The following is a 15,475-nucleotide window of genomic DNA, read 5'->3' as shown; positions in this document are numbered from 1 at the left end:
TCATGGGATTATCTTACTATCTATGCACTGACAAACGGGGTTCCCCCTTTCCTGTCTCTCATCATAATCTTACTTCCCAATCCCTGTAATAAAACTCTTTTATCAATCTAGGTTTTGGGGTTTTAAATTCCTTTAAAAAGAATCCCTGTACCACCAGAAGGGGGTTCCCAAAATTCCCTACCCTTGTGCCAAATCCCAAGGGGGTACAGGGGAGCCAAAGCTCTCCATTTGGTTCCCTGAACCTGAACCTGCCACTAGACTTTATCATTTAACTCCCTGATCACCAGAAACCCTAATCTCATTTTGGTTCCCTAAATCTAGACATTATCATTTGTTTCCCTACTAAAGCAAACCCCCAAACCTAAACTTCATCATATTTTTGTTTCCCATACTGGAAGCCCCAAAACTAGACTTCACCTCATCACTAGGGCATACAGTTACAAGCATCAGAGGCAAGATTTGAATCTAAGTCTTCTGATTCTATAGTCAGGATACAATCTTCTCACTGCATCCCTTTGTACCTAGTTAACATTTTAACATATATTTTAAATATATTTATACAAGTATAATCTCTACAATTAATGCATCATTTCTTGTTGAGGTCGCAGATATGGTCATTAATAATTTGTTACATTCCAAATGGAAAACATTACTAATATTTTTTCAGGTCCCAACTATATGTTTTATTTTTATTTTATACTTTTTTTTTAACATTGACCCTTGAAAAACCCTTATGTTCCAATTTCCACCCCCCTTTTCTTCACCCTTGTCCCCAGATAACAAGAAATTCAATATACATTAAACATGGTAAAAATATACATTAAATTATCTTGCTGCACATGCAAAACATCATTGAGAGAGAAAATAAAATTCAAGCAAAGCACAACAAAAAGAGTGAAAATGCTATGTTGTAATCCACCACCAGTTCACACAGTCCTCTCTCTGGGTGTAGACGACTCCCATGTTCCTAAAATCATTAACAGGCCTGAATCATCTCACCAGTGAAGAGTCACATTCATGAGAATTGATCATTGTATAATTTTGCCATGTAAAATAATCGCCTGGTTCTGCTCATTTCACTTAGCATCAGTTTACATATATCTCTCCTGACCTGTCTGAGATCATCATGCTAATCATTTCTTACAGAACAATAATATTCCATAACATTCATATAGCATAACTTATTCAGCCATTTTGTAACTGATGGGCATCCACAAAGGTTCCAGTTTCTTGCCACTACAAAAGGAGCTGCCACAAACATTTTTGCACATGTGTGTCCCTTTCCCTCCTTTAAGGTATCTTTGGGATATAAGCCCAGTAGAAACACTACTGGATCAAAGGACATGCAGAGTTTGATAACTTTTTGAGCATAGTTCCAGATTGCTCTCCATAATGATAAGATCCATTCACTCTTCCACCAGCAATGTATCAGTGTGCCAGTTTTCCCACATCCCCTCCAACATTGGTCATTATTGTTTCCTGTCATCTTAGCCATTCTGACAGGTGGGTAGTCGTATCTATATCTCAGAATTGTCTTAACTTGCATTTCTCTGATCAATAGTGATTTGGAACACCTTTTCTTATGACTAGAAATGGTTTCAGTTTGGGTCCTTTGGCCCAAATGGAAAAATTTAAAACCAATCTAAGTTTAAGTACTTTTTTTTCTTCCTGTCTGTGTTTAGTATACCTGTATTCTTGAGAAAAATCTTTTTTGCATCTCTCTAGTTTTGCTTTAGCCTCTTGATGTGAGATTTGCATTTTTAAGACTTCAGCTTCCAGTTCTTGAATCTAAACCCAATGGAAAACAAGAAGAAATTTTTAAAAATGCCTGACTCTATCTTAAAAAAATTATAAATTTATTTGTTACTATATTCTGCTAGCTTTCATTTTAATTTAAGTCAGTAATTCAGAGAACAATTCTGAATTCCTAAAAATAAATTCTAATTTTGAAGGGACTTATGATCAAGGTCAACTAAATTACATTTGAAAGTTTTAAGAAAAGACTATTTCTACTGAATGATAGTTCACTAGTTCTTTTCCTAGAGCTAATATGTTAGATCATTATAAAATCAATGTTTATTTTGAAGAAAAAAAAGTACCTTCAGAATTTTTCAGTTTTCTTCCAATTTAAAAATTGATTGAAAAACAAACAAAAATGAAAACAACTCATGATTATTTTTTGTTATGTCAATTATTTTTTAAAAACTTGATAGTATTTTCACTATGATTTCAAAGGTATAAAATAGACACCTAGATGTGTAAATAAAACTAGATTTGGGAGAGGAAAAAGCTGAAAAATGAATTATTATGTGAAAACTTCGAAATATTAACATTCGGTTCATGAGATGGAACCATGACTAGACATCCATCAGAGTTTCCAAAGTTATGCTATTTATTATATGAATTAAAAAGGGGAAAGATTATTTCCCTATTGGTACACACAATTTTGCAGGAGGAAGGAGAGAGAAGATATTGTGAGGCAAAAAGTACCAGGAAAGGATTCAGCAAAAATCTTCAATGCAAGCACATCATTTGTATGGGAAAAAAAAAAAAAAAAAAAAAAAAAAAAAACTTTAGGGGGTTCATCTCAGGGGAGGAAGGAAAATAAAGCAGAAATAAGGATGTGTATTGAAGTGTCAAGATTACCTTGGACACAGTAACAAAGACTGTCTGGGAAAGCTTATGGTCCCATCATATGCATCTTAAAGATGCTAATTCAAGGTAATCTCAGCACATAATGGTTGCCTAAACTATGGTTATAAGACTATCTGGGAAACAAAGTATCCAGGATATGTAATTTCACATTTCTTGACAAGGAAAGAATTTACAACAAATTCAGAATTTACAACAAAAGGCAATATTTTCTTTATCTTTGTATGGTGATATCAATAGAATAATATATATATATATATATGTGTATATATATATATATATATTTTTTTAATAATATATTAGAGGATAAAAGGCAGAGGGAAAATTAAAAAAAAAGATTCTGGATTTAGAATACAGGAAAAATCATAAATCTGTATTTATATGGAAATAGTTTAAAAAGATAAAAATGATAAATAAAATAACCTGTAAGAATAGATTGACTCTGTCATTTTGTTCTTCAGTCTCCTGCTTCACTTGTACTTTAATCTTTGGTCTATATTGTTCCACCTTATTGTACTTTAATTTAGGTCTTTCTAAATGATGTTCAGGATCCAACCTGTCATATTTCATAATTTCTTCTTCAAGTTTTGTATTCATATATTCCAAGCGTCTATTTTTTGAAGTTATTTCATGCAATTGCTTCTTAAGGTATTCAACCTGTTTCCACAAAGTTTCCAAATTCAGTTTAGCAATTTACAGAAGTAAAAGAAATTTCTTTCAATTTAAATACTAATTTAAAACTATGAAGATTCAACTATTTGTAATTCAGTTGTAAGGAAATATGTTATTATCCTTATCTTACATCTACAAAATGTTTTTCCTAAAATTATTATTGAAACAAATTAACATATTCAAAATAGAAAATTGAAAGAAGAAACCACAAAATTACATTACTAGCTTTTATATAAAATCTTAAGAATAACACATTTAGTACTTCCTTCCATTTTGTCTTCTGGATTCTCTCTTTTTTTCATGTGTCTTTTCTATCCACCTCTTAGTACAGTGAGTAGATACCAAGGAAATTCACAGTAGATGAATATCAACAAATCTTTCTTAAGTTATCTTAAGCCTAAAGCAGCAATAGCTCTTAAAAGGAATTTGCAAAGAAATAATTACTTTTTATCATTCTAACAAGAACACTGATTCTAAGGGTGATAGACTTTATTAAAAATAAATAAATAAACAATAAATAAATAAATAAATAAATAAATAAATAAATACATTTAGACTAATTAGAATGTCAACAAAGTGTGAAGTGCAGTTTCAGTACCAGAGAAAATAACATGTCTCTCATCTACAAAACTCTGGTAATAGTATCCAGGGATTATGCTACATTTAACAGAGGTTTTATTGTGTAGGTGCCCTCTTTATGCTCCCCAAATAGCCCAACAACTGTGGGACAGCAAATTAAATCACAGTAAAATAAAATGTTTTTAGCCACTTATCATTGTTTAAAAAAAAAAAAGACAAACAAAACAAAACAAACAAAAAAACAAAAAAAACAAAAAACAAAAAAAAAACGATGGGGTTAGAATAGCAATTACTAATCTTAAATACATAATTCAAGAGAATGAAAAGTTACAACAGCCACCAGGAAGGGAAGATAAATGTAGATTTGGGAGACCAATAGAGTTGGCAAAGAAAGGTATTTCGAAGAAACCATTAAAGAAATATGCCACGAGATGTGAGAATACCACTGAATGGGGAGGAGGGGGAAGGGGGAGGGCAAAATCCATAGAGGAGTTTAGCATTCTAACCAGAGTTAGCTATAGTAAATAGAAAGACATCATTAAAAGGAAGATGCTGTAGAGAAGGTAGCTCATAGCTGGCTTAGTCCTAAAAAGAACTTAGCAAAATCTTCATCATAAGCAGTTTTTAGAGGGCAAACATAAACTTAGGGTTCTCAGTGGAAGAGGGGAAGTGTCACAGAAGAATTGAGAAAATGCAGGATGGGTATTGAGATAGTAGGACCATCTTAATGATATTCTGGAAAAATATGGCTCCCCTCTGGGTTTTCCCAAACAGTCTGGGAAGTTTTTGTCAATCTTTGCACATAGCATCGTGGTATATTTAGACAATCCTAGAAAACCAATTAAAAAAAACTATTAGGAACAATTATCAATTTAAGCAAAGTTGCAAAATATAAAATAATACCCCATAAATCACCATTTCTATATGTCACCAACAAAGCCCTGCTAGTAGCAAGAGATGGACAGTCAATTCTATTTAAAATAATTATAGTTAATATAAAATATTTGGGAGTCCACCTGCCAAAACTAAGTCAGGAACTATATGGACATAATTACAAAACAGGTTACACACAAATAAAATTAGATCTAAACCATTGAAGAATAGTAGGTGTTCATGTGTAGGACAAGCTAATACAATAATAATGACAATTCTACCTAAGTTAAACTTCCTATTCAGTTTCTTGCCAATCAAACTGCCTAGAAATTATAGAGCTAGAAAAACAATAAAATGCATCTAGTAGAACAAAACATCAAGAATTTCAAAGAATGTAATGCAAACAAAATGCAAAGAAAGTTGGCCTTGCTCTATCAGACCTAAAACTATATTTTGAAGCAGTGACCTTCAAAATCAATATTGGCTAAGAAATAGAGTAGTAGATCAGTGCAATAGGTTAAGTTCACAAGACAAACTAGTCAGTGATTAAGAATACACTATTTAACAAAAATTGCTAGGGAAACTGGAAAACAGTATGGTAGAAACTAGCTATTGAACAATATCTAAAATCCTAAAGCAAGAAAACATATATATATATATATATATATATATATATATATATATATATATTCATGATTTAGAAAAAAAAGGTATTATAAGCAAATGAGGAAAAAAGGGACTGTCAGATGTGTGGAGAAATAAAATTTATGGCCAAAGAAGAAGTAGAGAACACAATGTGAAATGCAAAATTGATCATTTTGATTATACTAAATTAAAAATTTCTTGAAGTCTAGGGGAAGGGATCAGGGGAGGGAGAAAAATTTGGAAACAAAGGTTTTGCAAGGATGAATGTTCAAAACCATCTTTGCATTATTTTATTTATTTATTTAATATTCCCTAGTTATATTCAATAGTTTTTTGGGTTTTTTATTTTTTCTTTTTTCTTACATTTCTTTTCAAGATTTTAGGATTCTAGATTCTATCCATTATCCCAACCCACAATTAAGAAACCACCTGTGAAGATATGCAAAATATGTCGGTAAGATTCAAGTTGTGAAAGAAAACATAGATCTTCCACACTAATGAAAATAAAAATCCTCAAGAAAAACACAGTTACAAATACAGAGAGTAATAGAGTAATAGAGAATGCTTCAATCTATAAACATAATCGATCAATTCCTATTCTAGGTATGATAGGATTTTTATCATATGTGCTTCAGAGTAGGTGTGGATAAGTGCACTACTGAAAATAACAAAATGTACAGCTGGTCATCGTAGAACATTACTATTACTTTGCTTACAATATAATTGACTTTGTTTATGGAAGACTTTCCAGGATGTTTTTTTTTTTGTTTGTTTTGTTTTGTTTTGTTTTGTTTTGTTTTATGATTAGAGCATCCTGATCATCATTTTCCTGGGAACAATAATATTCCACCAGAGAAATTTACTTCAACTTTTTTTACAATTACTATTACTAATTGTACCTTCCCCAATTTATTTTCTCTCTTTTCACCCTGTCCCTCCTCAAACATTGTTTTGCTAGGGACACTTCCTTCCTCCTTCCCATATTCTATTCACCTTCTATTTTCCTGCAGGGTAAAATAGATTTCTATACACCCTATTGATATGGATGTTATTTCCTATTTGAGGCAATTCTGATAGGAGTAAGGTTCATTCAGCTTTCCTCCTCTTCTTCCTTTCCACTGTAAAAAAGCATTTTCTTCATTCGTTTTTTATGGCAGATAATTTGTAGCGTTACACTTCTTCCTTCCCCTTTCTCCCAGTATATTCATCATTTTTTCATCATATTTTTAAAAAGATATTATTTCTTTGTATTCAACTGATCCCACCATCCTCTGTCTATATATATTCCTTCTAACTGCCATATTAATAAAAATTGTTCTAATGAGTTATGACTGAGATGAGGTGAAATCACTCAAGAAAGTTGTGAAAATCAAGTAAGGCTTCATCTTCTTCAGAGTTGGAGTCGACCTGAAGGTCCTTGAGAACTGAATGGTAATATGATTCTTGGTTGCATTCCAAGCTCCATTGCTCTCCAGAATCTAATTCTTTAATGTAGAAACTGATAAGCCTTGTGTAAGTCTGACTCTGGCTGCATTATACTTGAATTGTTTCTTTCTGGATTCTTGAAATGTTTTCTCCTTGACCTGGGAGTTTCAGAATTTGGCTAAGATATCAATGGGAGTTTCATTTTGGGATCTCTTTCAGGAGGTGGTTGGTGGATTCTTTCATTTTCTATTTTATCCTCTGGTTCTAGAATACCAGGAAAGTTTTTTTTTAATAAATTCTTGAAAATTGATGTATAGGGGTGATGCCAAGATGGCAGAGAAGGCACAAGTGAGATTCTGAGCTCCTCTCATACCCTCATTACCAATTTTTAAAATCAGCCTCAAAAATAGCACTAGACTGGTAAGGTTCATGAAGATCGGAAGTACAACAACTCACCAGCAGAAGACAATCAACAATATCGCCAGAAAAGGTTTGTCCTGAGTGTCAGGAACAGACTGGTGCAGGGCAGGATAGAATTGGGAGCGAGGGTGGCCTCTGTGGTTGGAAGGTTTACATAGAGATCTCTGCCATAGCCTGAATGCTTTGCTTTGGTCGCAGAGTAGTGGACCAGCAGAGAAATTGGAGCCTAGGGTAGAGAGTACACTGAGGGATGCCAGAGCCTAAGAGGTTCTGGCTGCGCCCACCCAGGATGGGATGTGACTCAGAGCAGACCATAACATAGCTCTTTTCAGCATTCTGCTAGAGACTCTTATTAGGGGGCAGTCTCAAACTTGCATGGCAGGGGCACAGCCCAGGGTAGCCTCTCATCTGCACAGTGTGGGGCTCGGCCTGGGGTAGTGGAATTTCCCCGGCTTGACTATGCTCCCCAGGCAGAGACACTTCCAGTGCAGTGAGGTATACGGCCACTATTAATATTCAAACTGTGCTTTTGTGGGGAACAGTGATACTTTTGCTGCTTAACCTCTAGCCCCAAGGCAGTCGGTAATCCTCACAGTGGGGTTCCTAGCAAGGCACTTACACAGCCCGGCCCTTGGTACCCAGACCTAGTCACTTTCATGTGGAGCTCTTCCAAGAGCACTCTCAGAGCACTCCCACAGCTGGGCTGCACCTTGAAGCCCATTGATAGGATAGCTACTGTCTATATGCCCATCCTTGCTCTGCAGAGGAAGGTGGTAACCTCTTTGCTCTGAAGACAGACCCTAAAGGCTTTAAAAAATGAGTAAAAAATCAAGAGAATGATTGATAGCTTCTATACAGAAAGAGAGCAGGTTTCCAACCCCGAGAAGACTAATAGCAAACAACCTCCAGACAATACCCCAAATAATGCTCTCTTAGAAGAGACTATTAAAAATCTCAAAAAAGAGTCAGAAGAAAAAAGGGGAAAGGAAAGAGAAGCTATGCAAGAGAATAACAGCCTCCTGAAATGGGAATTTGGAAAGGTAAAGAAATCACAGGAAGTGCAAGGAAACAGAATTATGGAATTGGAAAAGGTAAAGAAATCACAGGAAAGCAGGACCTGTGAATTGGAAAGGATAAAGAACTCCCAAGAAAGTAGGATTTGTGAATTGGAAAAAGAAAAAAAAACTCACTAAGAAACAAATTTAGTGAAATGGAAAAAAAAATTCCTTACAGCAAAACAACTAATTTAAAAACTCAATTGGACACTGAGGAATGCCAGAGCCTAAGAGGTTCTGGCTGCTCCCACCCAGGACCAGATGTGACTCTGAGCAGACAATAACACAGCTCTTTGCAACATTCTGCTAAAGATTCTTATTAGGGGGCAGTCACAAACCTGCATGGCAGGGGCACAGCCCAGGGTAGCCTCTCATCTGCACAGTGTGGATCTCGGCCTGGGATAGTAGAATTTCCCCAGCTTGACTGTGCTCCCCAGGCAGAGACACTTCCAGTGCAGTGAGGGATAGTAAAAAGAAGTTTAAAAAATGTAATGAAGAAAATAACTCATTAAAAATCAGAACTGAACAAATAGAAATGAATGATTTATTGAAACACCAAAAATCCATCAAGCAAGACCAAAAAAGTAAAAACTGGAGAAAAATGTCAAATATCTACTTGGCAAAATGACAGACTTGGAAAACATATCTAAGAGAGATAATCTGAGGATTATTGGAATTCCTGAAAATTATGATTGAAAAAAAGAGCCTAGATACTATTTTACAGGAAATTATGGAAGAGAACTGCCCAGATGTAATAGAATCAGAAGGTAAAATACACATTGAACAAATTCATCAAACACCTTCTGAAAAAGATCCTAAAAAAATCTCCATGGAATATTGTGGCCAAATTTCAGAACTGTCAGAGTAAGGAAAAAATATTACAAGCAGCCAGGAAAAAACAGTTCAAATGTTAAGGTACCCCAATAACGGTCACTCAAGATCTAACTACCTCCACATTAAAGGATCAAAGGGCTTGGAATCTGATATTCCAAAAGGCAAAAGAACTTGGAATGCAGCTAAGAATAAACTACCCAGCTAAGTTTAGCATTTTCTTCCAAGGAAGAAATGGACATTTAATGAAACAGATGAATTCCATTTGTTTCTAAGGAAAAAAAAAAAAAAAACAGATATTAACAAAAACTTTGAAAAGGTAAAAGGAACTCTTGAGAACTGTATTTCTGTTGTGGATATACATAAAGTTCTCATGTATAATATGATTTTACTGATATAACATAAAAAGGGAAGTAGAAATGGAAAGGAGATAGTGGCAGAAAAAGGGAAAAGGGGAGATAAAAAGAGGGAAACTATATCCCACAAAGAGGCAAAGAAAACCTATCATATCTGAGGGAAGTTAGAGATGGGGAGGAACATTGTGTGGATCTTACTCTCATCAGAATTGGCTCAAAGAGAAAATAATTTATATTTACCATTTTTTACAGAGAGTTCTCTCTCACCTCATTAAAAAGGGGAAGAGGAAAAGAGAAAAGGAAAAGAGTAATAAGGGTACAAGGAAGAGAAAGGAATTTAAAGGGAGGAGGGAGAGATACTAAAGAGGGAGTGCTGCATAATGCAAGTCGGGCACATAAGTTTAGTCGTAGGGAAGGGGTTCAGGAAACGCAAAGGAAAAAAGGCATAATTGGGGGTTAATATGATGGCAAGAAATACAGAATTAGTAATTTTAACTCTAAATTTAAATTAAATGTGAATGAGATGAACTCTCCCATTAAGCGGAGATGGATAACAGACTGGATCAAAAGTCAGAACCCTACAATATGTTGCTTACAGGAAACAAATTTAAAGCAGGGAGATACTTACAGAGTAAAGGTACAAGGCTGGAACAGAATCTGTCATGCTTAAAGTCAAGTCAAAAAAGCAGGGGTAGCCATCCTTATCTCAGATCAAGCAAAAGCAAAACTTGATCTAATCAAAAGAGATAAGGAAGGAAATGATATCTTGCTTGAGGGTGGCATAGATAATGAGGCAATATCAATACTAAATATATATCCACCAAATTGTATAGCATCTAACTTCCTAAAGGAGAACTTAAGAGATTTGCAAGAAGAAATAGACAACAAAACTATAATAGTGGGAGATCTCAATCTTGCACTCTCAGAATTAGATAAATTAAACCACAAAACAAATAAGAAAGAATTTAAAGAGGTAAATAGAATATTAGGAAAATTAGGTATGATAGATCTTAGGAGAAAACTGAATGATGATAAAAAGGAGTATACTTTCTTCTCAGCAGTTCATGGAGCCTATAAAAAAATTCACCATATATTAGGACATAAAGATCTTAAAATTGAATGCAGGAAGGCAGAAATAGTAAAGGCTTTCTTTTCAGATCACAATGCAATAAAAACTACATTCAACAAAATTTAGGGGTAAATAGACCAAAAAGTAATTGGAAACTGAATAATCTCATCTTAAAGAATGATTGGGTGAAACAGAAAATTATAAACACAATAATTTCACTCAAGATAATGACAATGATGAGACGTCATACAAAAATTTGTGGGATGAAGCCAAAGCGGTAATAAGAGGCAATTTTATATCTTTAGAGGCTTACTGGAATAAAATAAAGACAAGATCAATGAATTGGGCTTGCGACTTAAAAAGCTAGAAAAAAAAAAAAAAAACAAATTAAAAACCCCCAATCAAATACTAAACTTGGAATTCTGAAATTAAGAAGAGAACTTAATAATATTGAAAGTAAAAAAAAAAAACTATTGAATTAATAAATAAAACTAAGAGTTAGTTTTATGAAAAAACCAATAAAATAGATAAACCTTTGGTAAATCTGATTAGAAAAAGGAAAAAGGAAAATCAAATTGTTAGTCTTAAAAATGAAAAGAGGGAACTTTCTACCAATGAAGAGGAAATTAAAGAAATAATGAGTTACATTGCCCAACTTTATGCCAATAAATTTGATAATCTAAGTGAAATGAATGACTACCTCCAAAAATATAGGCTTCCTAGGTTAACAGAGGAGGAAGTAAATGGCTTCAATAGTCCCATTTCAGAAAAAGAAATAGAACAGCTATTAATCAAACTACTAAGAAAAAATCCCCAAGACCAGATGGATGTACATGTGAATCCTACCAAACAATCAAAGAACAATTAGCCCCAAGGCTATATAAACTATTTGAAAAATTAGGGAATAAAGGAGTCCTAACAAATTCCTTTCATGACACAGATATGGTACTGATACCCAAACCAGGTAGATTGAAAACAGAGAAAGAAAACTATAGGCCAATCTCTCTAATGAATATTGATGCTAAAATCTTAAATAAGATATTAGCAAAAAGACAACAGAAAATCATCCCCAGGATAAAATACCATGATCAAGTAGGATTTATACCAGGTATGCAGGACTGGTTCAATATTAGGAAAACTATTAGCATAATTGACTATATAAATAACCAAATTAACAAAAACCATATGATCATCTCAATAGATGCAGAAAAAAACATTTGATAAAATCCAACATCCATTCCTATTAAAAATACTTGAGAGTATAGGAATAAATGTACTTTTCCTTAAAATAATCAGTAGCATTTATTTAAAACCATCAGTAAGCATTATATGTAATGGTGATAAACTGCAACCATTACCAAGAAGATTAGGAGTGAAAGAAGGTTGTCTACTATCACGATTACTGTTCAATATTGTATTAGATATGCTAGCTTTGGCAATAAGAGTGGAGAAAGAGATTAAAGGAATTAGAGTAGGTAATGAGGAAACCAAATTATTACTCTTTGCTGATATGATAGTATACTTAGAGAATACCAAAGATTCAACTAAAAAGCTATTAGAAATAATTGACACCTTTAGTAAAGTTTCAGGATACAAAATAAACCCACAGAAATCATCAGCATTCTTATATGTCACTAACAAAATCCAACAGTTAAGAGTTAGTATACAGTATTTAAGAATTTATCTGCCAAAGGAAAATCAGAAACTATATGAGCAAAATTACAAAACACTTTCCACACAAATTAAGTCTGATCTAACCAATTGGAAAAATATTAAATGCTCTTGGCTAGGGTGAGCAAATATAATAAAGATGACAATACTACCTAAACTAATATATTTATTAGCACTATACAAATCAGACTCCCAAAAACTATTTTAATGACCTAGACAAAATAACAAAATTCATATAGAAAAACACATGATCAAGAATTTCAAGGGAATTAGTGAAAAAAAAATTAAATGAAAATGGCCTAGCTGTACCATATCTAAAATTATATTATAGAGCAGTGGTTACCAAAATCATTTGGTATTGGCTAAAAATAGACTAGTTGATCAGTGGAATAGGTTAGGTCCAAAGTAGAAAATATTCAATAACTTTAATAATCTAGTGTTTGACAAACCCAAAAAACCCAACTTTTGGGATAAGAACTCATTGTTTAACAAAAATTGCTGGGAAAATTAGAAATTAATATGGCAGAAACTAGGCTTTGATCCACACTTAACACCATACACCAAAATCAGGTCAAAATGGGTTCATAACTTAGGCATAAAGGATGAGATTATAAATAAATTAGAGGAACATCAGATAGTTTACCTCTCAGACCTGTGGAAGAGGAAGTAATGTATGACCAACGAAGAACTAGAGGTCATTACTGATCACAAAATAGAAAATTTTGATTATAACAAATTGAAAAGTTTTTGTAAAAACAAAACTAATGCAGATAAGATTAGAAGGGAAACAATAAACTGGGGAGACATTTGTATTGTCAAAGGTTCCAATAAAGGCCTCATTTCCAAAGTATATAGAGAATTGACTATAATTTATAAGAAATCAAGCCATTCTCCAATTGATAAATGGTCAAAGGATATGAACAGACAATTCTCAGATGAAGAAATTGAAACTATTTCTAGCCATATGAAAAGACGCTCTATGTAATTATTAATTTGTGTTCAGAAGCCTGCAGTGCTGATGCTCATTCAGAGGTCCCACCTTGCTGATGCTGGGATCTGGACTAGAGCTGGGACCTGACCTGCACTGAGATTGCAAGCTGGCCTCTTTTTCCACAGATCGTTTTTGTTGACTTTCTAACTCCTCCTTGGGGTCCCTGGGCTGAGATGTCTGGAAATCACCTATATTGCCATTGATTATAGAGATCAGGCCCTCTGGGCTGGGGGTAGATCCAGAGCTACACATGTGTCCTGCCCTAGTGTGTCCTGTGCCAGGACTCCCACCCTGGTATTACAGAAGTTTTCTGCTGAGCTTCTAAATTGTCTTCAGCAGGAAGATGTTCTACTCCTTTTTGGGCGTGTTCTGACCTCTAAAATTTGTATAGAGCCATTGTTTAAAGGAATTTGGAGCTATCTGGGTGAGAGGTTGGCAAGTTCCTGCCTTTGCTCCACCTTCTTGGCTCTGTTCTTTGCATGTATTTTGTAAATAAAAAACGATTATTAAAAAAAGAAAAAATAGTAAAAAATATTTTTGTGCCAATGCAGCCAAGACTAGGAAGCAAGCAGAAAGCTGGGAAACAATATTTCCATTGAGTGTTTCTGATAAAGCCTGCATTTCTAAAATATATAGAAATTAACTCAAACTTATAAAAACACACACCGTCACTCAGTTGATAAATGATCAAAGGATTATGCCCACACAATTTTCGGATTAATAAATAAAAGCCATTCCTAATCATATTAAAAATTACTATACATCACTATTGGTCAGAGAAATGTAAATTAAGACAATGCTAATGTATAACTTCACACCTCTGAAATTGGTTAATAGGACAGGAAAAGATGATACATGATGAAGAAGATATGGAAAACTGGGAGAGTCATGCATTACTCGTGGTATTGCGAAATGATCAGATCATTCTCTAAAATAATTTGGAACTATGCCTAAATCAAATTCTGAATTCCCTTTTATTTAGCAGTGTCTCTGCTGGGGTCTGTAGCCTAAAGAGATCATAAAAGAAGGAAAAGCATACACTTGTGCAAAATACTTGGTAGCAGCCTTTTTTGCAGTGGGAAGAAACTAGAAATTGAGGAGATGCCCAACAGTTGGGGAATGGCTGAATGTATATGAATGTAATGGAATATTATTCTATTAATAAATAATGAACAGGATGATTTTAGAAAAGCCTGGAAAGTTTTGTATGAACAGATGCTGACTAAAGCCAGCAGAACTAAGACAAAATAGTTCACAGTAACAAGATTATGTAATGATCAACTGTGATGGACTTGGCTCTTTTCAACAGTGAGATAATTCAAAACAATTCCAATAAACTTGTGATGGAAAGTGACCTAAACAACCAGAAAAAAACCAAAAAAAAAAAAAAAAAAAAACTGTGGACACCAAATGTGAAGCAAAGCATACTATTTTCACCTTGTTTTTTTTTTCTCATATTTTCCCCTTTTCATTTAATTTTTCTTGCTTAACAAGAAGAATATGGAAATATGTTTAGAAGAATCACACATTTAACTTATATTGCATTACTTGATGTTTTGGAGAAGGGGAGGGAGAACAATTTGGAATACAAGGTTTTGCAAAGGTGAAAATGCTGAAATCTATATTTGCATGTATTTAGAAAACGAAAATGCTATTTAAAAGAAAAAAAGCACAATATGGAACTGGACTGCGCTCAACTTAGAATTGTAGACTGTTGGAGCAAGAAGGGAACCTAGTTGTGGGTTTTATATGTGAGGAAACTGAGTACTGAAGACAAAAAGGCATTTGTTGACAACAAGAGACTTAGCCAAAACTCAAATTTCTAATATTGGGTAATAGTATCATAGGATTTTAGAATTAAATTTCAGACATTTAGGGGTTCAATGTATGAAAAAAGTCACTAAATGCAATTTGTTTCATGAATATGGAAAATAATTTGCCACTTCATAGTTAGAAAGGGCTTTTATGTAAGGAAAAGAAGCCTGATAATAGTACTTGTGAGTTATCAAGAAATGGTCACACTTAATACATTTCCTATGAAAGCTTAAACGGAAAAGATAAGAGAAGACAAATTACAAAAAGTAAAACCCACCTCCTGCAAATAAATGTTAGCTCACAGGCATATATTTACCCCCACTGTCTAATTTACCCCCAGATGTGGCTATTAAGAATTGCCATTTTTGAGCACCTCAAATGTTTTAATTTGATATAGTTTAATTATTTCAAATATATGCTT

At 33.7% G+C, this 15,475-nt stretch overlaps 1 protein-coding gene across 9 annotated transcripts in view; it reads right to left on the bottom strand.

Moving 5' to 3' along the window:
• The window catches only part of LOC141544624 (ankyrin repeat domain-containing protein 26-like), a 39,870-nt gene that overhangs the window by 7,120 nt on the left and 17,275 nt on the right, over window positions 1-15,475 (bottom strand). For 8 of the 9 annotated variants that reach the window (XM_074271024.1, XM_074271017.1, XM_074271018.1 and 5 more), the window contains 2 exons: window positions 3,076-3,309; window positions 1,688-1,788 (listed from right to left, as the gene is read on the bottom strand). In XM_074271024.1, the coding sequence (XP_074127125.1) occupies window positions 1,688-1,788; window positions 3,076-3,309 (335 nt within the window). The remainder of the gene's footprint in view (window positions 1-1,687; window positions 1,789-3,075; window positions 3,310-15,475) is intronic. The other variant, XM_074271025.1, reaches the window with a different exon arrangement.

Source organism: Sminthopsis crassicaudata, chromosome 5 (assembly GCF_048593235.1).
Source record: "Sminthopsis crassicaudata isolate SCR6 chromosome 5, ASM4859323v1, whole genome shotgun sequence".
In the NCBI taxonomy this organism is placed as follows: Eukaryota; Metazoa; Chordata; class Mammalia; order Dasyuromorphia; family Dasyuridae; genus Sminthopsis; species Sminthopsis crassicaudata.
The sequence above is the reverse complement of the archived record's forward strand: the minus strand, read 5'-3'. Positions and strand labels throughout refer to the sequence as shown.